Raw genomic sequence first — 26,565 nt, 5'->3', positions numbered from 1 at the left:
GCCAGGAAGTTCATGCATTTGCGTATATTTTTACATTGGCTGTAATTAACTGATGATTAATTATCTTCACGAATCATCAACATTTAAGCTTATCAAACCAAATTTTATGTTACATATATTAGCATACTGTTTTTTTTTATAAATGCATACTATTTCATGATATTTATATTATAGTGGCATATTTTCGCGTTTAAGCTCATTAAAGCTGATTTATGTTGCGTAAAAATGCTTGGATTTTTTAAATGAAAGCATCATATTCTATTTTTTAAAACTGGTATTGAATGAAATTATTTTTACCAGAAAAGTTCTGAAAGTTTCGTGGCACACCTAGTAAATCTCACAACACAGTAGTGTGTCTAAAGCATTATAATGTCCGTGGAAATGGTAGGCATATCTTCAAGGGTGGCGTTGCAAGTGTTTGAAGAAACAATATCCAGTCTAAATTCCGTCCCTGGTAGTGTAGGGGAAAAACTTAAGGATAAAATAAGTTACATGGTATCAAAAAATCCTGGATACGAACAAATGTGCAAAATTAGAGACATTTTAAATGGAAAATTCTCGTGAATTATCTGTTGCTGTGGAACAGATAGCAGCATTGAAGTATGCCCCAGTAACATCTTGCGACATTGAGAGCAGCTTTTAAGACACATATCAATCTTCAGAGACAACAGATGCTCTATTTCTATTGAAAACCTACGCCATATAATTATCATGAACTGCAACACATCGCTTCTTTGGACAGTGATTCACATGCTTCAACTTTTCAAAGGCATATGTCATTGTTGATAGTGATTAGTCTGTCGGATGGGGATGTTAAGCCTGGTGGCTCCCTTGGTGCTATTCGACAGGAATATGCTATGTGCCGACACCGGGTTTCCTCTTCTCCCTTCCTCACCTTCATCATCATCTTCATCCATATCCTACACTACACGAACACTTATACATACTCACCCTAGTACACGACATACATAACTCTTCACAGATACATATCATGCATAACGTGTCCTGCTGAAGTGGTCTGCAATTTGAAAATGGATAGATGCGGAACATGAATCATGCACGCTGAAGTGAACACACACACGTGCGCACAATAAATGTAAGTTTAACCTCATCTAGCTTGACCTGTAATATTATTACATTCATTTATTTATTATTATTATTATTATTATTATTATTATTATTTATTAATGATATATCAAGAAATACAAAATTTTATTAGTGAATATTTATTTGCGTATTTTTAAGTTTTTGAAGGCATACTTGCATGCATAAATTTAGTACGTTTTTAGGGCATGAACTTCCTGGTTCTAATAATAAGTATTTAAATTGGCTAAATATTGTTACTTGTTGCAAGAAGCTATATCAAAAACTTTATATCTCTCTTAAACTAGGAACTAGGTTTACATCTATTACTTACCCAGATCTCCAGAACCTTCAGGACTTCAATTCACTGTAAAGTATTACAGACAGAGAAGGAATAATAAAGTAATGAACAACTGGCATTAAAAACTTAAGTTTTATTTGTATTTTATCCATCAACTCCATTACTACGATATTTTAGAAAGTATCCAGTGATTATTTTTAATCTTTTTTTCTTTTTCTTCTACTGACCATCCATTCAAGTATGTGGTCTCACTACAATATTTGAAACCACAACTAGGCACAATATTTTTTTATTTTCATTTTCCTTTAAATTCCTCTACTTGTGTATAAAATGTGCTGCCATATATATAATATATAATAAGAAAAAGTTAATTATGGGCTGTTCCATAAAATTACATCTTATAGCATCTTAAAATGTGAATCTGGGTTAAGCTCTTGGACCATGAATTCTGATGGACTGGATCTCGTTGCCTATTTTACAAATACAGCAACAGAAACCAACATTATTAAATTTATATTTTACCGGAATATTAATAAGTGTAATGGATTATGTAGACAACTTCCAATATCAATAAAATATATACTCTATTAATTAACTATTCTTATTATTACAAAGTTTGTAATCACAATTACCAAAAATATCCAATTCTTGGCAATATGAAGCCCCATCAAAAATATCGGAGAACAAAGTCAAACACATGCATTAGTAATGCTTCATAATTCAATATTCGTCATTAAAGTTATTTTGGGAAATACAATTTGGTATTACACTTACCAACAGTCCCAAAGCACAATTTATAACTTATCTTGTCGACCAGATGTAAAATTACATGATTATTCTTATCCTCTATTCCATAAATACACATGGGATAGCATGTGAAAGATCCAATAATTAATTTTAAAATTTATTTTCTGCACTTGCAGGAACATTGAAACAAGTATATTTACAAAAGCATCGTACTTTAAAAAATGTTAAAACTTTAAATTTCCTGTAAGTACAATATCCAAATGCTTTTCAGTATTCCTCGAGATATTTGAATGGGCTTGTATGAGTAAACTTAAGAGTTCCAACTTCGTTAGAAAAATTTTACGCATACAATATTTGCTGGCTTCTCATTATTAACATAAAATATACAGTCCATTAGGATGTACGGTCCAAATTCTTCTTGACCAAAGCATACAGGTGTGCTGGGAAGGACATCAAACTCTCAGATATATATATTGATGGCATCATGATAATGACATATCATACTCACACTCACTCACACACACACACACATACGCATACACAATTACACAATGGTGGTTGTTCCTTTGTTTGAAATAAGCTCGCAAGTCTTTCTTGAATCTGACAATGTTTCTGTATCCGAAAAAAAAAAAATGAAAATCAAATCCAACTTTCAAAGTATGGACTTGAGAAACTGGGGGGGGGAATGCAAACCTTGGCACATTCAAATGGCAAGGACGGTAAGCTACGTACAATGCACTTCACCACATTAAGTCACTCGGATCATCATAGCGGCACCCAACTTCAATGAAACAATATCTCTTCACTCAAGTTAACATGAGACTAAAAACTTCATGTACATGTAGAAACACATGTTAAAACAAACTGGATACCATTCTTAACTTACAAATATCTGATCGTACCAATTAGCACATCGAATTAGGACCAATAACAGCTGAGAAAATATCAAATTTGGTGATAAATCTGGCTCTCATTACATGCACACTATAGTTAAATGTTGTACTTGTTATAATAATATCTGAATATATGGCGTGCACTGACTTTGTAGATGCAGTGACTATTTCACTGCATTATTTTAAAAGTAATAAATGTATCATGATGTCAAATATTGATAGAATTCATTAAGGAACCAGATTTGTTTCTCACAGTTCTTATTCGTTAAAATTAATAACCTTGTAGTTTTGCAGTATTTGTAAGACAGCCTTATAATAGCTATTGTATTACTACTAATATATACTACTGAATTAAAAGTTCTCTGTTCAATCATACATCATGTGCATGTAAAAGTAGCCACTCAGGAGGGTTTTCTAATGAAAAATTACTAAATGACAACGCACAACATCACATCCACAAGGCAGCAAGGAGATTTTAAGCCCGTTCCAAATTATTGTATTTTGTGACTATTAATGTATAAACCCATGCAGTGCTTGGTCAGCATCAGTTCTCAAAATCATTGTCCTCACATACAGTAGCCGTGTTAAAGCCTTACATTTTGTAAAATGGATTCATCATTAACATTTTTAGATACATATCTTGAGATCCAACAAATATTTAACTGAGAACATCATAAATACTCTTTCTGTATCCCAGTTTGTTAAATCTTTACATCTGAAGGTTAGGTCACATGAGGCAATGTGATATTTTATCAGAAAATGATCGTAAATGATCTTACAATGACAATCTTAATTTTTACGCGGTATGAGCAATTCAATTTTCTAAATGTTTATGTATGTATTGAAGCAAAATATTCTATGAAGATTCTTGGATAAGAGTACTTATAAGTGTACTTTTCAAATAGATTTTAATAGGACGTTTTCATTTTCTATGTTTTTAGGCAAGTCTCTCAAACCCCCATGTTCAAAACTATATTTAAAAAAAATCTCATTTATTTATGTTATTCAAAATGCACACCAGACCTCAGAAATTCTAATATCTCAATATAGGTAAACTACTATGTTCTCCATCCAAAGAAAAAAATATACAAGGTGAATCGTAAGTAATATCATTAATTTCAGGGGGTTATTCGTTGAGATATTTCAAACAAAAAAGTTTAATACGACTTTGCTCGTTTTTGCTTCTTTTTCGAGATAAAAATTGTTTTCTATGAAACAATTCATAGTGTGTTTTCGGAAAGCCATTCATTGAATTCCCAATATGCTCAGTCAATTTAAGAGATCTATTATGATAATAATGATTGAAAGAATTTTAGTTTTGTCCTTTAAATGTGCAAAAATTTGATCTGAACAAATGCAACTTTTCGTTCTGAAAAGGAATTTTAAAATGTTACATTTGTTCAGATCAAATTCCTGCATATTTAAAAGACAAAACTAAAATTATTTCAATAGTTTATTATCATAATACACTGCTTTCTTAAATTGACTGCGCATATTGGGAATTAAATCAATGGCTTTCCCAGAACACGCTATGAAATGTTTCATATAAAACAATTTCTAATCTCGAAAAAGAAGCAAAAACCAACAAAATTGTATTACATTTTTTTGCTTCAAGTATCTCAAAGAACAATCCCCTGAAATTAATGATATTACTTACTGTTCACTCTATATGCATAAGAAAGTAATTCATGTAATCAAGATGTCTGAGATAGCTATTAATGATGGAACTAAGAAACGCAAGGGACAGTCAAGAAGAGATCATGCTGTGAAGAAGATTAAAAGGAATTCCAGCGACAGTTATACATATCCATTACTGGTGAAGATATTTCTAGCAAACAGTTTCATTTAGTTATGCAATGCTGTAAAAATAAATGTTTTGAAAAATGTAAGGAACGAAACAAGATTTAAACAAGAAGTACTTGAAGAAAAATGACTGACATTAATATTGATAGATTATTGGGAAGCCACCCTGTGCAACTGAACTCAGCAAAAGAAAAATATATGCACAGTTTATTTAAATTCCTCGAACCAAATGATGTTGCTTGGTACAAAGAAGTTTTCCTGCAAACAGAAGTAAAAATGCACAAGGAGCTAGTGACGAACTAAATCTGAATGATTAACTTTAGTGTTAAGGAAGAATCGTTTGTTTCAAATTTCATACAAAGCGATTTATGTTTACATTTGTTTAAGATAATAATTTTTGTGTTCTGTTTACTCCTAAGTTGTATTTTTGTATTACCACACTGTATAACATAACAATGTAACACTTCTATGTAAAAAATGATCATGAACAGCTGTTCTCCCTAAAAATGGCCCACATAAGCATCACTTCGAACATCAATATCTATATGAAAACTGAAGAAAAACTTAGTTTCTACTTAGTACTTGATAGAATACACATGAAAGAGTATTTTTTGTATAATGTTGCACAAGTAAAAAATCAATAAATAAAATATTATGCATAGTTGAATTCTTTATTCCCATTTTTCTCAAAGTAAGGTTTCCTTCCATAGGCCCCTATTACATAGAACTCCTCAATTATAAATTTCACAACCACTTTTGTGCACACTGTTAAAAACCGAGAAGTATCATAAGAATGGCAAAGAAAAATTTAAACTGTACTCAGAATAATGGTGGGGAATATAATCCGGTAGAGTCAGCATTAAAACTATAGTTTACCAATGTTCCTGATAAAGATGCTCGTATTGATCTACTCTTTGTGAAACTAAATGCGAAAAAACTGTCTAAAAATGAGAAAAGTTGATTTTAAAGCTACAGAAGGATGGTTTCACTGATGGAAAAAAACGGGAAACATCGTGTACAAATGAACACATGGCGAGCAGAAGGATGCTGATTTCTGTGTACGAGAAAAATGGATAGAAGAGAAATGGCCGAAAATTATTTCAGAACTCCCTCCGAATTGACAAAAGTGGACTTTGTGCATTGCATGAGCATACCCAAGTAATATTTGAATTTCCGTAATAAAAGAGGTTGCCAAACAATGTAATAAAATGTTGCTTAGCTTGCCGTCTTAGTACTGTATTTAAATTATAGAATTTTAACATTCATTAAAATATTAGTGAGGGGGGGGGGGTTAGGGCTCACAATTCTACGGGCAACCCAGTTCCAAGGGAATCAAATGAAGTGGTAGCTTGCTGGGTAAATTTTTAAAAGTTGCTAGATGAGAAAATTTAGTCTGAACAGTACAATACTTTGAAAATGTTTGCCAATTCATGCCCTGGACAAACCAAATACAAAACGATAATGGCATTCTTAATTTTATCTTATATCCAAAGAAGTCTTTTGTTTGATGTGACTGAGTTTATATTTCCTATTATTGGACATGATGTGTTTAAATCACTGATGCCCATAAAACACTGGTGTACCGACATTGTGAAGAATTATAAATCCACTGACCATCACGGTGTCTACACTGGACTGAACTCCTACTCGCCTGTATTGAAGAGGAATCTTAAACAGGTTCTGAGCTTCAGAATGCCTTCTACTGTTCCTAGCTTCAACTGTGTCAGCTGTGAGAAGAGAGATGTAAAGAGACTATTGAAATTTGTGGACCTCAACGATAAGTGAGTTTTCTATGAAGAAGCACTCAATATTGAACACTCTGAGAGCCTAAAGGAACAGGTATTGTAGACTCTAAATTTTAAATTGGTATGCTCATATCAATGCAATTAGTATTCATTTGGCAAGAGTGATTTACTTTTTAAATCATTTGAAAACAGCTTGTGTCTAAAGAATATTTAAAAAATGCATATTATGCTTTTGAATAGTATTTTATTGTATGGTATTCACAGTTGTAGTAATAGTTATATTTGCAACATTCTTTTATTGCAAAAAAAGACTATTTGAATTTTAACTCACTCTATCTTATGATGCCACTGAAAACCCCTATTTATTTCTGAAAATATTTTAATTGTAATTAATTTATAATCTACCAGTGTATAATAAGAATTAAGACTATCTTACGTGAACATTATATCAGATCTGATATCCAGGAATAAAGAAGTGTATACCATAAAATGGGGTGAATAGGGACGAAGTTTTATTATTTTTTATTTATAATAAGAGTGCTTATTTGTTCACTCATTAGGAATGAAAACATAAACACTCTTATTATTATATTTAAACTCTGTCACAAAGAAATAAAAAATAATAAAACTTCGCCCCTATTCACCCCATTTTACAGTATAGTATTTGTGGACCTAGAAAAGACATTTTGACAGAATTGGAATAAACTGATGGGGATACTGTAGAAAATTGGCGTGGATTGGAAAGAGAGAAGGCTGTTCTGTAACCTTTATATGAAACGAGTCAGAGTCAGGACAGCAGAAGAAATGTCAGCAGGAAGTGAAATAGGGAGAAAAGTACGACAAGGATGCCCCTTAACTCACTTCATCTCGCCAAAAACTTGTAATTTTATATTATTTTGACTAGTTCCACATCTTAAAAATTCAATACTAATGTAAGATCTATGGAATACAATAAATGAAATGAAATTACCTATCCTGTTTAATGTCTACTTGGAGGATTTATTGAAGAACTGTTTTCAGAACATGGGAGGGGTGATAGTAGGAGGAAGAAGAATAAAGCGCATAAGATTTGCTGATGATGTGGCATTGTTAGCAGAGAGGAGACGATACCAAAAAATGTGCTACTGGAGCTAAATGACAGCTGTGAGCAGTAGGGATGAAGATAAATGCAAACAAGACTAAGACCATGGTCATAGGAAGAAAAATAAAGACGATAAACATGCGAATTCTAAATTCAGCAGTAGAAGAAATGGACAGCTTCAAATACTTGGGGTGTACTATAAGCAGTAACATGAGCTGCTGCCAGGATGTCAAAAGGAGAATAGCAATGACAAAGGAAGCTTTTAATAGAAAAAGGAGCATCTTCTGCATACCTCTGAAAAAAGAACTAAGGAAGAGACTAGTAAAGTACTTTGTGTGGAGTGGGGCATTGTATGGGGCAGAAACATGGACATTACGACGAAATGAAGAGAAGCATATGAAATGTGGATATGGAGAAGAATAGAGCAAGTGAAGAATGATACTGAAACTGATCAGTTGTTCTGTTATCGTCTGTTAGTGACAATCGCTTTGTTTAGTGTTGTGTGTGCACAATGTCAAACTGAAAGCGATTTCATCAAACTGAGATAGATTTCAAGCTTTGAGGCTTCATACTCTGATTGTTCATAAGTGTTTTCTTATACAGTACATTTATTTTATTAGACTTCATGTACTGTAATGTATTGCAATAAAGTTTCTGCAGCATTTTGAAATTTTTGGTTATATTATTTTAAAATTTTGAATTTGATTATCTGGATTTAGATTACCCGGACGACCCCTGGTTCCAATTAGTCCAGATAATCGAGTTTCTACTCCACTATAACAAAATACAAGCAGAAATTTAGTGGACTGTACCTATTTCTATGCAATAATTGAGAATTGAAAATTTCAAAATAACATGTAATACCTTTGTTTATATGGGGGAAAAAAATTGCTTGCATCTGTGATATTTTTTAAGTCACACATTTTCTTTGGGTAGCAAAAATATGCAAGAAACCTGGACATGCTTCCCAAATATCTGAGTGCTCTCTACTGGGAAGCAAGAAATGAAATGGGCTAAATGATTCCAAATGTGGCATTGGAAACCAACCACGAACCAGGTATGTTTATATTATCATAGTATTACAATATCAGAACATTATAAAATAATGAATTTTATGAATACATAACCCCGTAACAGAACATTATTATGAAATGTAAAAATTTTGTTCCCATGCTTTTAAAATTTCTATACAATTTTTCTCAAAAGTGGTCTTTTTACATTAATGCTGTTATTCCACTCAACTCCTCAATTTGAAAGCGGCAACTTCGGCTATTGGCAAACTCAATCTCACATACTGGTTAGAGACAGTGCTGTAGGCCTATCTGTCAGACTACAAACTATTAGTGTAAAATATTATTAAATACTATAGAAACACTTAGCATGTTATTTATTCATCTAAATTAAGAAAGAAGATTTTGAAACCGTCTGTTGGTGTTCCTGTAATCAGAGTAATTTTGCAAGTAGATTTCAAATAGAGTGCATGACAAAAATTTATCCTAATTTTCTGTTTTTGTAAGAGACTTTATTTCATCTCCCTCGGTATGTAAATACCCAAAACAACATATATTGGAGCTTCCAAAAACCCAACCTCATCATGAACTCATCCATGATAAGAAAATAGGTGTGATACACTCTAAGTGTTGAGAAATAATATGACCCATTTCTTTTAATAAACCATTAAAGATCCCATGTACAGTAAAAATCAGTTTTAACATTTCCGTTTTTAAGGAATAATCTGTTAAGTCCCAGCCAAATTACCATAATAATAATAATAATAATAATAATAATAATAATAATAATAATAATAATAATAATAACAGCAATAATAATAATAATAGTAATAATAATAATAATAATAATGTAATTAATTTCTGCTTTTAAGGAATATTTTTCAAGTGGATTTTGTGATAATAGAGCCCAAAATATCGAATCAACTTTCAATATAATCAATAGTATCAGCATGTTCGATAGTGCATCTCAATCAATAGTAATGCAGTGCCATTATTCTTTATGGTCTGACTTTGTTCTTGTGAGTTGTATGGGTTCTGTTTCCAAGTTTTTTTTGTTTTACTTGGTTATTTAGCGACGCTGTATCAACTACGAGGTTATTTAGCGTCGATGGAAACTGGTGACAGCAAGATGATATTTGACGAGATGAGGCCGAGGATTCGCCATAGATTATCTAACATGTGCCTTATAGTTGGGGAAAGCCTCGGAAAAAACCCAACCACGTAATCAGCCCAAGTGGGAATCGAACCTGCACCCAAGCATAACTCCGGATCAGCAGGCAAGCGCTTTAGCCAACTGAGGTATGCCGATGGCTTTTCTTTGTTAGTTTATGCATCATTATAATGGCGACTAAATGGAAGACATTAACTATCTGACAGAAACTGAAAATAACAAAGGTTAATCCTCAAATAACAATATTGCATACGGCAAAAAGGTATGGTTTGCCAAATACTTCATTACGGGGAATGAAGGAGAGAAAGAAGAAATTTTTAATGCCGAGTTTCAGTGTTGAACCAAACAGAATAACACTAGTACCTCACCATTGAAGAATAACACTAGTACCTCACCATTGAAGAGTGAAAAAAATATTATAATGAAATGTATTGTAAATAATAATTGTAGGCCTAATTAAATGATTATGTTGTTTAGTCAATTGTCCAAAGACAGGTCTGAACGTCACAAGTGATACTAAGAAGGCACCATTTATGAGGCAACTAAGCCAGGAGATAATGGGGTAGGATGGCCAGTTCATTTCCCCCTCTATTGCATACATTGCTGACTATCTACATATTACACTATGTCAGACTTCAGATGCACAGAAACAATTGTTTTTCCTCTGACACATATTGTCAAGTGAGATAATAATAGATGTACATATCAGCCACAACCTCAAAGGACATAAATAATTATAATGTTTGATATATAACGTACATGTTAGTACTAGTTACTTTAGCCTTTCCTTTCCAATTTATGTAAATCCATTTTAAGGGGGGGGGGGGGAAGGTAATCCCTCAGAGATTCGTTACAAAGGTGTTGTACTGTATGTGGAAATTATTTTGTCTCTCTCTTTCTGCGGAGTTAACAGAGAGGGAGCATAGTTTATTCTTTTTCCAATAGTATTGTGACAATACATACAGCTAACTGTTCTATGGACGAGCTTAATTACACTGCTCAAGGACAGAATTATAAGTAAGGTGTGTGGCCACATCACTACATTGATCTAATCCCTAGTTACTTTTATCTCTGGGGGTCTTTAAAAGATTAAGTGTAAGAAAATAATGCACATACACTAAAAGAACTGAAAAATAGCACCCATAAAAACATCTCTCAAAGGGAACAGCACTAAACAATGTGCTCATCTTAACCCAATCACCTCATTTGACGAGCTGTGTCATGTGAGATTTACCACACAAAAATATCTTAGTAAGACATCCTCATCAGTAAGTACATACTTCCGGCATGGCATCTGATAAATTCTGCATCAAAAATCTTGCGTAGTTATCTTTTATCAATTTTCTTACAGCACACTGCAAATTCATCCTCAAACAGGACAGTAAATCCAAGTGCAGGGAATGTAAATATGAGTCCAATGGCTTAAGGTATTTAGAACAAGAAGACAGAACATTTTAGAATTTCCTTTCTTAATTTATGTGAGTAAAAGACGTTTTAATTGCTTATATTTAATAATTTACATTAATAGAGCTAAGTCAAAATCACACCAATACTATGCTGTCTTCATAATCAGTGTGTGTGGGAGAACGTCCATCAATAGCCAAAGTTGTTGCCTTGCAACCAGAATATAGTTTCCTCACCCAGTACTTTATATATAATATATTTCTGAAAAATATTCGTCTGTGTCATTATAGCTAAATTATTTTCATATATGAAAAAACATAAGAAGGGGAAGGAGAAGAAAGGGAAGGTAGAGGGAAAGAAAGGGTATATGCATTTGAATCTTTAAATTCATACAGCTCATTTATTTTTTTGTCTTTTTTTTTTTAGTGGGTTATTTTATGACGGTGTATCTCAGGTTATTTAGCATCTGAATGAAATGAAGGTGATAATGCCGGTGAAATGAGTCCGGGATCCAGCACCTAGCATTTGTTCATATTGGGCTGAGGGAAAACCTCAACCAGGTAACTTGCTCAGAATGGGATTCGAACCTGGGCCACCTGGTTTCACAGTCAGACACGCTAACCGTTACTCCACAGGTGTGGACTCATACAGCTCGTATATAGAATGGAAAATTAGTCCTATGTCTATGAGAAATCTTTACACATTTAGAAATTTATAAGACAGGAAATATGTGGCAACCAATAATTTAATTAAATGTTATTTCAATAAAAGGAATATATTTGTAAAACTAATATTACATTAGCTTTTGTAATTTAAAAGCCATTGGAAGGTTCAATTAAATATCAAGTCTAGTTACGTTATGATTAAAGTATTAGAAATTTTGAAGGTAAATTCAAATTGAGAACTAGTATCAACAAATTGTTCGATAACATTCTGATATGCTCCTTTATTTCAGTAAAATATTTGATATTCACCCAGTCTGTTACATCACTCTGTTTTTACTTTGTGAAGAGCTAATAATATGAGTCATGGTTTCTTCCTCTATTCCCCAAAAAATATTGAATTTTTGTGATTTTTAAGTCACTTCTCGAAAGAAGCAAGTCATCTTAATACTCTGAGGGATAAGGCAGAATGCCAATAAATAAAATTCTGATCCGTAATCAGATGAGAGTTCGTCTTGATTCAAACCTGAATCATTTAACCTTTTAACTGCTGATTTTTTTGCAACCTGCCATACCCTCCTTGCTAAGAAACTTTAATGATGTACATCACTGCATATGATCCACATTTTCAGAAACTGCCATTTTAAAACTTATCCATTGTATGCTTTGCAAATCTTGTTTCTATTGCTTGATCTGTGTCGTCAGAGTGACAGTTGATGCAAGGATACGTAATGAATTTGTCTGCTGTTACTCTGACAGCCTAAGCAGCAGAAAGGTTAACTATTGTATGAAAATTAATTAATTTTCAATGCTTTTCACGAAATCGTTACCTGATTGAATAATCAATACTTTTTTAAATCAACCCAAATGTTATACATAACTACTATCCTACGATTTTTATTCACTTAGTAGTACAATATATGGGATAAGGATGGTAGAGTAGGCTGAAGTTCACAAAAAAAAAATGGTAGGAGAATATTAAGTAGCCAAAACCCTACACTGGGCTGTGAAACAATACAGCAAGTTGAAGACTGAATAACAGTACTCTGTCATAATAAATTGAAACATTAAACATAATACAAACACAATGATAAAGGTGTAAGCAATTTACTATAATACACATTCATGAGGGATGTAATAGAGGTTCTTTATTAATTTATGTAAAAGTGCTGGAGAGAGTCAAAGAGCTGTAGTTGTCTTATGCTTATGAAAGATCGAGACGTAGATGGGAGGATAATATTAAAATGGATATGAGGGAGATGGGATATGATGATAGGGACTGATGGCAGCCTTATGTGAGGGGTTTTTTAAAAGCCATTTGTAAGTAAGTATGAAAGACAAATATTAAATTGAAAGAATAAAGTTCACGCAACTAACAACTCTGACATTAATACTCTATCCTCCTTTATTCCTCGAAGACTGTTTAAAATGAAAGGTAAATGGTTGGAGATAATCTGTACTGCACTATACAAAATAATAATCTACATGTTAAAATTGTCATTAGAGTTGCCAACTTTTTTTTAAGAAAACATGGGAGAATAAGGAATCAACAAAATTTCACTCAGAAAATGGACAAATTATCCAGTTCCGTTACTAGAAACAACTTTATTCTACACTGTAGCAGCTAGACTTCAATTAAAAGTATTTTGAGACAGATGTCTTGCATAATAGTTGAAATTGATTGCAGTTTTGATTAGATGTGTCGTGCTGCTGCATCGAACATCTGCCCAATTATTGTTCATGGGACAAAACACTCTCTTTGTATGAGCATTACTAACTACTTGATATGTTTAGAATAAAACTCGCCAGTTTTTCCAAATTTATAACTTTAAAATGATTTGATTTTAAATGAGTGAGCACTGAAATTCATTTCTGGCAAGCATTATCTTCTACAAAGACTGTACATTTTAGTGCACCTCAAAATTCATCACATAAATCATCAATGTTTCGAATGAAAATTTTTATATTATGAAAAAAACAAGCGAGAAAAATGCTCGAAGAGAAGAATACAGGAGTTGGGAGTCTGTTACAAATTAGGGAAAAATATGGGAGGTCCCAGGATATACAGGAGAGTTGGTAACCTTAAGTGTCATGTATGAACAACAGCTCTGGCAATATTAAAAAAATTTAAATTATGGTTTATTTACCAACTCTCACAACTGCAGAGGTCATATCAACATTGTTGGTGTACTGGAATTTTGTCCCGCAGGAGTTCTGTTACATGTCAGTAAATATACTGACATGAGCCTGTCGCATTTAAACACACTTAAATGCCATCAACCTGGTCTCCGAGATCGAACCCGCAACCTCGAGCATTGAAGGCCAGCGCTATACCAACTATGCTACCCAGGGCGACACTCTGGCAATATTAAAAACACAAATATGAAAGTGTAAGTTTTTAGAACTTTGCCCAATTACGTTATATAAAAGAAATCACGGTTTCCTAATGCAGTACGACCTAAATTGAAACTTTCTGCACGTTATATAAAAGAAATCATAGTTTACTAATGCAGTACCGGTATGACCTAATATGATTCTGGTAATATGATACATTCTCACGAGACTAGAAATAAACACGACATAACTGTTCCTAAATGTAGATTAGCCAACGTTTGTAATTGCTATTTTGTTGTGGGTGTCAAACTTTTTAAAACCAAATTAAAAGATACGCTTTTTAGCAAAAACTTTTATACAATACAGGGAAGTATTCAATGTAATTTTAACTAATTTTTATGTAAATAGTTTTAATTCTGACGAAGCCTACTGTAATTTTATATTATTTAATGGCTTTTAAATAAACTAAACTAAGTTGAAATTGTGTGGAAAAAAAGAAAACCTTGAAACAACATGAGCATGTCTGTGTGTACAAATATATATTTTAAAACAGGTGAGTATATTAATTCCTTTCTTAGTAGATATGTAAATTATAACTGTGAGTACATGAATCCTGAAAACTTGTGTGATTTGGAAAAAGTAGAACCTTCATTTAACAATTCGTGAAGTGTTCAATTTATGTTTACAGTGGCACAAAATTCAGTATTATATTCTTGTAAACTTTAAATAAAATTTCAGTCTCGAGAAAAAACAAGAGTTAATTCATATTCAAATAAACACTTGTGACATCCTGTGTTATTCTATGAAGAATTGACTTCCACGAAACATTTTTTAATTTTTTTTTTATTTTATGGTTTATTTAATGATGCTCACAACTGCAGAGGTTATATCAACGTCGCCGGAATTTTGTCCTGCAGGAGTTCTTTTACATGTCAGTAAATCTACTGACATGAGCTTGTCGCATTTAAACACACTTAAATGCTATCAACCTCAACCAGGATAGTACCTGCAGCCTCGAGCATAGAAGGTCAGGAAAATATATTTAGTGTAGATATTCTCATGTAATACACAGTTATGATAAATTACTTTTCTATAGCATATCATGAAGTTGTAGTTCGCAAAAATATTAACTACGTCCACACTGATTAGGAAATTAATGTTTAGTTCAACTCTAGATTATATATATATAACAGATTGCTAATCTGTATGTTAAAATCGGTAGCACTTTGAAGAGAACAACTGCCAGGATTGCCACCTGTCTATTGTAAACGAACATGAGATGGCAGTACAGTTGCTAATGCAATTCAAATGGGAGTTATGACGTGACTCCTTATGTAACAACTAGATGGCAGCATAGTAAACCTGACAAAAGTTGTTACCATCAAATCCTATAAGGCTGAGCAATCTGGGTATATATGATCTAGGGTTCAACCAAAATTTTTATTTCACTTAATATGGTTTTCTAGTATAATTTTTTTTTTTCAATTAAATCTACTGCAGAACTATTTTGCATGATAACTCTATAATAACAATGACCTCAGCAGCGTTATTCCTATATGAGATAATGCATGTTAAGATATTTAAAAATTAAAACAAAATTTAGCAATACGAGATGTCATTTGTATACTTTACAAATATGGTTCAATGCATCAACCTCGAGGAATTTGCATTTACACAACAAAATTTCAATAAACGGGAATTTATTTCAGATTGTTAAGAGTGCTTCTAAATCATTTATGCAACTCGTTTTTCATAAAAAAAAAACATCAATTCATACGTACATAATTTTGATCTTCGCAGTATATAATGAAACTATAGACCTTCCTATTAGTGTGTAATTTAATACTTTTAGCATGACCAAAGGTCTTAAAATAACGTAAGATTAAAATGTAATACTGCTTTTTTTTTTAACTTCATAAAAAGTCTTATCAGAGCAATCAAACACAGACAAAAAGGATCTTAAGTTACAAGAAGTCTCCCTAAAACAGCAATATGTATACATTACAGACCTTAATTAAAGTCAAGAATAACTTTATTATTTAATGTATATAAAATAAGTGATCCAAACCATGCCACTAGAACAATTATTTCAGCTTAGATTCGTAATTACAGTAAAAAAAATTAATTTTCACAATTGAGTACATAAGATACAGTTAAGATATGTTCGTGCCCTGATAATCTTCCCATATTGTTAAAGACATGTGCTATATACTTACATCTTTTTACTAACAAACGTGTTCGTACAATCACATGTATTCAACAGGGCAAGAATAGCCAAAAATCTCGTTATGACCAATGCTCCTGTAAAATAGTTTCATACACTGTCTTTGGTAATTATGGTTTACACTATAAGATGACAGTAAAGAAAGAGTAATGGGACTCGTTAACTTTATATTAACTGCTTGAGATATCAAGAAAAAGTTGCTCTTTTACTTCAATATTACAGTGAAATCCCTGTTGTAACGAAATCAGAAATGATTTTCCTTTCCCAAAGTAAGGGTTTTCACCAGAAACAAGGATTACAATACACTAATGCTGTCATTATTTTCAAAACATTGTAAATCAAAGGGAACTGACAGAGACATTACTGCTGAATTTATTCTGAATTCTAGTAATAGTAGCAGCAATAGAAAAAGAAATAAAAGCATTAATTTCAAAATATTCAATAATTATACACAGATTATGCAAAAAAAACTACATAAAACTATTGATTTATTAAAAAAATTACATATAAAAATACATTATGTTGATTGTCAAGAATGATAGTGACAATTACTGGCAAAGAAAAAAACGTAAATACCAATTGGCAACTTGACCATAACCACATTAAATCGATGTATAAAGATCAAATATGTCTATACTAATTGTAAATTATTCACTAAATCCAAATTCACTAAATATAGGGAGTAGTACACTAGTTTATTTGGTATTTCACTAAATAACATAACACACACTAAATCGGGATTTCACTGCATACTGTGTAGGCTTTCAGAAGTTCTGTAAATGAGACAGAAAAAGAAAATCTTGCAAGCTTGTATATAATTGTTGTTGTCTGCAGGATATCCAATGCACAAACAATTTTGTTATTTGGATCGTATAATTTACCTCCAGCAGTACATAAATGAACCTACAACAGTGAAGCTGCATGAAAATTGAAGATCTGCCATAAAAATTCTTATTATTAATGAACTAATATTAATTTACCCTGAAAACCCTATTAAAATTTCAAGATTGCAACGAGAGTGACAAATTTTAGGTAAAATATACACTTGATAAAGGACAAAATTTGGTGTTAGTTCTATTTCAAAGATACTTCAGGATCAAATTTAGTTCTATACAATTTCTATTTCCAGATCTGTATATGTAACAAATGTCAACAGATATATTATCCATCCCGGGTAACTCTTTACCTGGTCACAATGAGGTGGATTCCTTAACCAGCAAAGATAATAGAGAAATTCAAGACATATTTATCAATGCAATGTAGAGAACGTGGTACTTTTTTCCTTTGAGGATGGGCAATGATCTTGTATGCAAGGATCATGTTTTTACTGAATTAACTCCTCCTGCATTAATGTACGTTGGTGATAGCTGCATGTTGTGCCTACACAATTCAACAATTACTGTAGCCTCAGCCAGGGGCGTATGCAAGGGGGGAATTAAGGGGCTATACAGACTATGCTACTCTTATTTTATTGGGTTACTTTGTGATGCTATATCAACATCTAGGTTATTTAGCGTCTGAATTAAATGAAGGTGATAATGCCGGTGAAATGAGTCCGAGGTCCAGCACCGAAAGTTACCCAGCATTTGCTCGTATTGGGTTGAGGGAAAACCCCGGAAAAACCTCAACCAGGTAACTTACCCCGACCGGGATTCGAACCCGGGCAACCTGGTTTCATGGCCAGACGCGCTGACCGTTACTCCACAGGTGTGGACACTACGCTACTCAGACCAACTTGTAAATGTTTGTGACTCGGAAACAAATTGTGTGTATATAAACTTATTTCTCATTACTCCATTTTTACCATCTCCTCAAATCCCTCCCCGAAAAAAAATACTGCGTCCGCCCCTGGACTCAGCAATAACTCAGTAAATTGCCAGCTGCATATCAAAGAGGTCAGGATTTCATCCATTGCAGATTATATAACATTACATTTACGGTGAATACAGCTGTGTGGCAGACTTCTCAAATAAATCAGTTCACTCTGCCATTCTAATTTCACTGTCGTTTCTTTATTGCTGTATACCACTTCATTAAGATTTACAGTTATATGCACTGCCCTCAGTACCAGGTAAACAGACATCCAAGGTGGATAGCAACTTCAATTATGGATAGACCATAATACAGTCATTGAGGTAAGACATTTAAAAAGTAGTATCACAGCTTTCTACCCAATATAATTGGGTAAATTTACTTGATACATATTATATATCTATTTAGTGAGATCAAAATAAGGAGTATCAGTCCTTACAAATGGTTTCATCATCATAGGTCAATTGCACAATAATGATATTTTCATTGCACACACTCAAAAAATGAGTTCTTTAGGACTTGCCTCAAACTTGAATACATTAAAAAAGGAATGTACAAAAGATGAGGCAATCTGCTGCAACTTGAAAGGCCTTATGAAAAACTGGAATATTGCAAAATCATTATTAACAGTAAACAAACGAAAAATTTACAGTTTTGGCACCCAATCACATTATAATACACAGTTATTAAAAAATAAGTTACATTTTGAAATAGATATAACATTTTTAAAAATTAACGTATACACAAAATGGTAACACATTTGTGTGTATTGAACAATGGGATTTGTTCATTTATCACACTCATTTGTTTTGGTTAACATGGTATAGCTCACACAAGAAACAATTACCGAAAAGCAATGGTGGCGTTGCTGTCTGTTTTGACGTGTGTATGTAGGCACTCCGAGGGGGGAGAAGTGCGAGCCGATAGAAGTACTGTCTCTTCCAAGAAGATGAACAAATGAGGACATCGCTGTAGAAATAAAGAATGCAGCAAGAGAAAAATTCGAAACTAATTAAACACGTATCATATGTTTACAAATGAAATAATAATACTGTGCAATACAAGACACGTATTCACATGCACTGGAACAAACTGAAGTCGTAATGTAACTATCACAACTTAAGACTGATTCTATCGATGTCATTTCTCTTCCGACTGTACTCTCGAATATCATTCAAGTTATCTCGTGACCTTTCCTCTCGCCCGCTCTTCCTTATCGCAGTGTTTGATTCGCATTCCTTCCGTCGGTAATCCGTGGTAGCAAGACCTCTAACAGGTTTTGTTTATACTTACTTACAAATGGCTTTTAAGGAACCGGAGATTCATTGCCGCCCTCACATAAGCCCGCCATCGGTCCCTATCCTGAGCAAGATTAAACCAGTCCCTACCATCACATCCCACCTCCCTCAAATCCATTTTAATATTATCCTCCCATCTACGTCTTGGCCTCCCCAAAGGTCTTTTTCCCTCTGGTCTCTCAACTAACACTCTATATGCATTTCTGGATTCACCCATACATGCTACATGCCCTGCCCATCTCAAACGTCTGGATTTAATGTTCCTAATTATGTCACGTGAAGAATACAATGCGTAGGTTTTGTTTATAATGTGTCAAAAGTAAACTTACTCCTTAATAAATTTTTAAATCACTATCGTTGACTGCGTTTTAAAATGGTTTTGATTTTAAAAGATCGAATCAGTCTTGTTCAGTGTTATTATGAATGTAAAAGAAGTTTAACAAACGGCATACGAAAATTCAGAACAAAACGTAATTTAAGCTTAAGCAAGTTTACAAGCTTAAGAATGGTAATGGATAAATTTAAGAGAATTGGTTGTGTCATGAATGAGAAAAAGTTTGAAAGACTCAAACTGGCTAATGATGTTAATGTTGCTGAAGTGTTACGTCAAAATGAAGAGATAGCTGAAAATAGTAACTATGGAATATGTAGTGTCAATCAAATTGCAAAACATCTTCAGATGAGTTACACAACAGCTTGGAGAATTCTTAGAATTTTAAAAAGGTATCATTATAAAACGCAACTTTTAATTCTACAATTTGGAATTTCTCGTTAGAGATCTTTCGTTCTCCACTCTGTCCTAGAGTAGTGATCGACAGAATTTTTGTCATCACACTTCTCTAGCTGAAGAGGCGAATTGAAGACGAAACAGAGAAAATGCAAAACTTTTATTTGAAATTAAAGACGCTGATAAAGCAATTAGATATGATTTCACTCTTAGAGTTTTGGCAGACATTCAAACAAATCCGCAGGGGTTGATAATGTTTTATGGAATGATGAAGCACATTTTCAATTGAATAGTGATGTTAATAGTCCTAACTGCATGATTTGGTCTGAAACGCATCCTCATACTGTTATTCAGCAAGAACTACATGATCTGAAAGTGACAATACGGTGTGGATACACGTCCATTTCATTATAGGACCGTATGTTTTTAAAGAGATTCAAATAACAGTTACAGTTACCAGACAATGTTATTTTGACATGCTGCAGAATTTTGTTATATCAAATTTACGAAATTGTAACATCGAAAACATAATTTTCATGCAGGATGGTGCACCTTCCCATATTTATACACCAGTTAAGCGATTGTTACGTAACATGTTTGGTGATTGCATAATAAGTAGACATTTTCCTAACACTTGGTCAGCGAATTCCCCCAATATCAATCCAGAGATTTTTGGCTGTGGGGTTAGTTAAGAGACTGAGTTTTTTTTAAAACTAATCCTATGATTACTGACGAACTGAAATGTCATTTCGCAACAAATTGAAGATATTCCACCAGATCTATTAGTAAATGCTGTTCACAACCTAGACTGTTGCTTGTTGAAGAACAAAATGGCGGACATATTCAACATTTAAACTGAATCCAATGAACCCCATATCTTTCTGAGTATATATCTCAGGGGGGTATACTGGTTAAAGGGTTTGGGCTACCGCTGACCCTATTATTACACAAAATATATCTAACAATTACTTTAATTTTAATTACTATGGTAAAACTAATAATACAAAATTATTACATTATGTTATAAACTTTTTCTTTTGTAATTTCCTTGGGCTACTGCCGGTAGCCCCGGTAGCCTGCAAAATACGCCCCTGATATATCTTAATTCTTAAAAAGGTTATGGCGACGTCAAAATGTAACTTACTTTTGAATAACCTATTGTAGATTGGGTAGGTGTTTAATTTCCTATCCAGAATATCTATTTTTCAATATATTTTGTTATTACTCTTAAAATGTCTCGACAGATTTTCTCAATAACATGATGTACTTGATACTCAGTTTTAAAAACAGCACAAAAGTTCCTAAAATCAACTTTATCGTATCAGACAAAATCATAATTAATTTAATGCCAAATTTTCAAACCCTTTACCACAAAAATAAACAATAAAAACTGATATTAATTTCTAGCAATATTAATTGAACACTCGATCACATATTTCACATCAATAACATATCTAAACTAGGTGCAAAAGTAAATATTCAAAAGCTTCACATTGTACAACATGATTTTACAATAACGTTTTCTGCCAGTGTTATCACAATCTTTAACAATACTGTAATTTTAGTTTACCTTCCTATTAACTACTTAACTCATGATTAAGCTAGTGCAAATAAATGTTTGAAAGTCCCAGCCACCTCGTGAATTTGGAAGGTTAGAATACATCGGAAGCACAATAACGCCACGTTTACTGATAAGACAAACACATTGCCTCATGTGTGCCTGCTTCACGAGTTAACAGCCCAATGTGCTTCAGTTGGTGTTCTGTACAGTCTACCTTCTTAGCACTTGGAAGACAAGAATGCTAATTATACGAGACCCACAAGTGATAATAAACATACCAACAAACATTCCAGTGATCCAGTGTAAGTACCCCCCACCATTCTAGCACTGGCCCATGTAAATTTTACACTGTGGATGCATTTAATCCACTGTTCAATATTAAACTTCAGTACTCTAAATTTTCTACGTAGAATTAAGACTAAAACATTTCATAAATCAGTAATGGAATAATAAGAAAACAATATCCGATGGGGCAGTGCTAGAATCTAATCGTTTTTATATTTTTTTATATTATTACAGTACAGTAACAGCTCTTCACTACTAAAAAAAAAAAGCGCTACATATAAGGCCTTCAATGTGTCAGACTCATTTTACAGGGTAACATATAATTGGGGGATAAGGAAAATTGGGGAAGAAAGCTCCCGAAACATCAACACTTGCATGCGTTTCACTGCACCAATGTGTCCATATGTAGCAGTACATCTGTTCAATACACTGAGGCTTGTAATGAGCCCAGGATGTCAAACATGTCTGTGAAAAGCAACTAAGTAACAATAAAACAATGCAGAAAACCCGTTTACATCAACATTATATCTCACAAAAGCCTGACTCCATTTTCAATATACGTTGCAATGGTGTTACAGCAAACGTTCGTAATAAAAACATTACTGCAATTGGCAAATCTATGCAATCCTCTTCATAATTTGTATTTAACAACATAAAAAAATTAAACTGAAGTAGTACCATGTAGTGAACAGGCCATGTATTTCCATCTTTTGCCCTACAAAACTTGCGATAGTTGGCTAGTAGTTATTTTAATCTACTTTAACAAAATTTCAACAGTTTTCACTGTAAGAATTAGGAGTTAACTTTCGTTAAGCAGTTTAGATCAGAATGAAATATATTACGAAAGGGATAGTTACTCCCGCTAACGTGATATGCTGTAATAATTACCACTTCAATGTACTCACATCAACAAAAATCCGATGTAAAATCAAAACAAGTTAGTTTCACCACACATTTATTGTGTCAAAAAAACTGAAGTTGCTTTGATATCAGATATATGTTTGGCATCCTTATGTAATAATTGATTATGTAACAACTTGCCAGATACAGAAGACAAAGTTTGTGAACAAAGTTTGGAAAGTGGTTAGAATGTATCTATCTTCTACATATATAAGTTGCCATTATTTATAATTGTGCAAACAAAGAATATGGTATTAAGAAACAGAAAATGGATTAAGGGATGATGTTTACAAGTGAACTCTTACTTTGAAAACCATGGGCCACAAGATGCTTGAAAATGTATATAAAGTTGTTTCTTTAAAACAATATACTATATTCAATGAAGAAAAGCAAATGGTATTAAAACTATTTTCTCACTACATTTCAAATTAGGTAATGCCATTAAAACAAAGGGGTATGAAAATATAAAGGAAAAAATATATATAAAAATATCCCTCCAGATGTTAGTAGAAATAAGAAGCTTTCTACAACCTCATGAATCACCAATGAAATTATCAGTAAAATGTTAGGTACACAAGTATTCAACAGGGATGATGTTCAGTGCTATTAAAAGAAACATTTTTCACTCTATACCAATAAACTATTATATTGACAGTTTCGAAATAGTAAACATTTCTGCACATTTACACCAGCTCTGTTGAACGTCAGTAGTTAAGCATGCTTCTGACCCATATAAGCAATGAAGAGTCCACAATGTCAGTCACAAGCGACGATGGTACAGACGGCGACGGAACAGCCCCTATTCCTGAGCAAGTCATGTGACTGAAAGACGTGCAAAGTAGATTGTTTTTTGTTTTATGATATACCTTTTTTATTATTTTAAAGTTGATTGGCTCGGGACTTGAGAAGTTTTTCCCACATCTTGATAATTCTTTAAAACTATCTTTAACATCATCATAAATCTTTTTTGTTTTCCTCTTCTTTGTTTCATTTAGTCACTTTCTTAAACAGACTGTCCTTGAAAATCTGTGAATGTCTTTAGGTGAAGCTAATCACTAAAAATACATGACAAGGATTATTTCAAAACTCAAAGAAGCTCCAAAAAGAATTTTCCTCATACACATTAAAAATTTCTTTCTCTAAATGTTGGCGAGATCTTGAGGAACAACTGCTGAGAAAAAAAAAGTTTCTGTATCTCTGCTTCCTTCACGAGTTAATTTTGCAAAATACAACATTGTTCTGCTAAGTAGTTAAGAGCTTCTGACATGCAGTTCAAGTTCTAAGATGAATAAATGGCAGTGAACTTGGGGTTTCCAAAAACAATGTTAAACCAATCTTCTCATTAAACACCATACATCTGTTAATCCCACACACGTATATAAAACAAATCATGCTTTACCACTTCTCATGCTATAATCCCAGGTAGAAAAGTTATCGTGAAGTACCCAATGCAGTTTCATGAACTATGTTAGTTGATTCAATGATTACATTACTAAGGCCGCTTTTATACAGCTTTTAACAAAAAAAGAAAAAAAAAATCACACATAATTGAATGCTGTAATTATGTTTATGTTCTCTTGGAAATGCCAAACGAGTTCTAAAACTCCATATGAACATTCTTTCATAATAACACGAAGGGTTGCATGAAAACATTCCCATATGTCATTCCTGACGATGCACCCCATGACTTTCATGGCTACCACTGTTTGTTAGTGCAAGTACATTAGGAATAAATCACTCCATGAGATCGTCTCTCCTTGATTCTCTGAGGTTTTCACTTGATGAAAAATTTGTTTTCCTCTATTAAAGGTTCTGGAACATACTGGAAATTCTGCCATGTCAGGAAAGTTTCTGTAACTTAATATACCATGAAATCATCTAGAACTAATTGATACCTACCATAACACGTGACCTGTTTATGGCAGGCTTGCAAACTGTATAGAACCATAAACTGTCGAAAATACCATAAACATGATGTTCGAGTTCCAAATCGAAGGCTTCTACAGGCCCATCACTTCCGTTTCCTGACTTGGTGATGGGAGTAATGTGAAGGAAAGTTGGCAGCAGTGCCAGGGTCTTGAGGAAGGTGGTACAAAGTCGAGGGTCCTGGCGCTGCTTGGTCCCACCAGTGTACCACCGATGCTGGTGGTGGGAGCGGGTGCAGAGGTGGCACCACGTAAGACTGCGGCACATATGAGGTTGATGGTGCGGGAAAAGACTGATGCAGCGCAGGGGGTGGTGGTAGCACCAGTGTGGGAGGTGGGTGAGTTGGGTGGTGCAGGGGCACAGTTGGGTGCGGCGCACCCCACACCACTGCGCCGCTGCCGGGGCCAGGGGGGCCCCACAGTATCTGCTAGCATCGCCGGTTACGCCAGTGATTCAAGTAGTCCTGATAGCTCACAGAGATCTTCTCACTCTGGTATCGGGTCAGCTTGATTGTGCGCCTGATGTCAGGGGTCACAGAACCTTTGTAACCTCCTTTCCGTAGCAGCGAGTCAATCGTCTGGATCTGGTCCCAGCCTGAGAGAATGTTTCACTTTCAGTGTTATGGAACAATAAAGATCAATCATAAAAAATCAGAACAGTATTCATGTCATGACTAAAGAGTGGAAAAATATGATTTTTTTTGGCAAAATATAAAATCAACACCTTCAAAATATGAAATTTTCTTGAAAACGGAAAAAAAAAAAAAAAAAAAAAAAAATCAACGTATCCTAGTGCAGGAAATACGACACAAAAATTAACGTCTGTTAGCATTTCCAATCTCAACACGAGCGAGTTTGCTACAAACGTCCAGAAATTCAGTTACAAATACCAAAATTAAGCTATGCTCAAAACCAGAAGCAAATAGATAACAATGAAACATATCCCCTTCCCATTTTAAAATGAAAACTGGTTCTTCACAAGCATATCTATCACATTGTCGACCTGCAGCGACACTTTATGCAAAATAATGTAAATATTGTGTCAACATGAGTCTGTTCGTAAAGAACAGCACATCTGCAGATGGTTCAGAGACAGCCCTTATTCTTGAATAATAAAGAGAACCCACGACTTATGCTAAATTTACAAAGTTGAATGGCAAATGTGTTAGAGGTGTCATTTATTGGGTGTAAGGTTGGTTCATTTTTGTTGGGTAGGCAGCCCCTAAATAAAGACCCTGTCGGGTGTTGGCAAATTGACAAATACAGGAATTGTTTGGTAATAGGCACTATTCACATAGCAGAAAAATATCTAAAATGGACAATAGCGAAGCTTTCCATGCTATAAATGAAATCCAGTCTATACAGTATACTGGATATTAGCTCTGGTATTATATTATGTTGCTTGTGATCGGATAATTTGAAAATGGCATGACATGTCATTGGTCCTTCAAAAGAATCGAAACTCGTCTCCAAAAGTCTCTAGCTGATCGGAAATACATCAAAGAAAAGAATCAGTGTTGGGAAATATAAAAAATGTTTAACATTTGTTCATGATATGAAAATTTTTACGAAATATTATGAAATAATAAAAAAGAAATA

The 26,565-nt window shown here is 33.5% G+C and overlaps 1 protein-coding gene across 1 annotated transcript in view; it reads right to left on the bottom strand.

Annotated features, from left to right (window-relative positions):
* Positions 1-1,497: 1,497 nt before the first annotated feature.
* The window catches only part of LOC138716387 (nuclear protein AMMECR1), a 30,813-nt gene continuing 5,745 nt past the window's right edge, over positions 1,498-26,565 (bottom strand). Inside the window, exon 4 of the mRNA XM_069849421.1 lies at positions 1,498-25,561. Coding sequence (XP_069705522.1) covers positions 25,395-25,561 — 167 coding nt within the window. The 3' untranslated portion in view covers positions 1,498-25,394. The remainder of the gene's footprint in view (positions 25,562-26,565) is intronic.

The sequence above is a fragment of the Periplaneta americana genome, chromosome 16 (genome assembly GCF_040183065.1).
Source record: "Periplaneta americana isolate PAMFEO1 chromosome 16, P.americana_PAMFEO1_priV1, whole genome shotgun sequence".
NCBI classification, from domain to species: Eukaryota; Metazoa; Arthropoda; class Insecta; order Blattodea; family Blattidae; genus Periplaneta; species Periplaneta americana.
The sequence above is the reverse complement of the archived record's forward strand: the minus strand, read 5'-3'. Positions and strand labels throughout refer to the sequence as shown.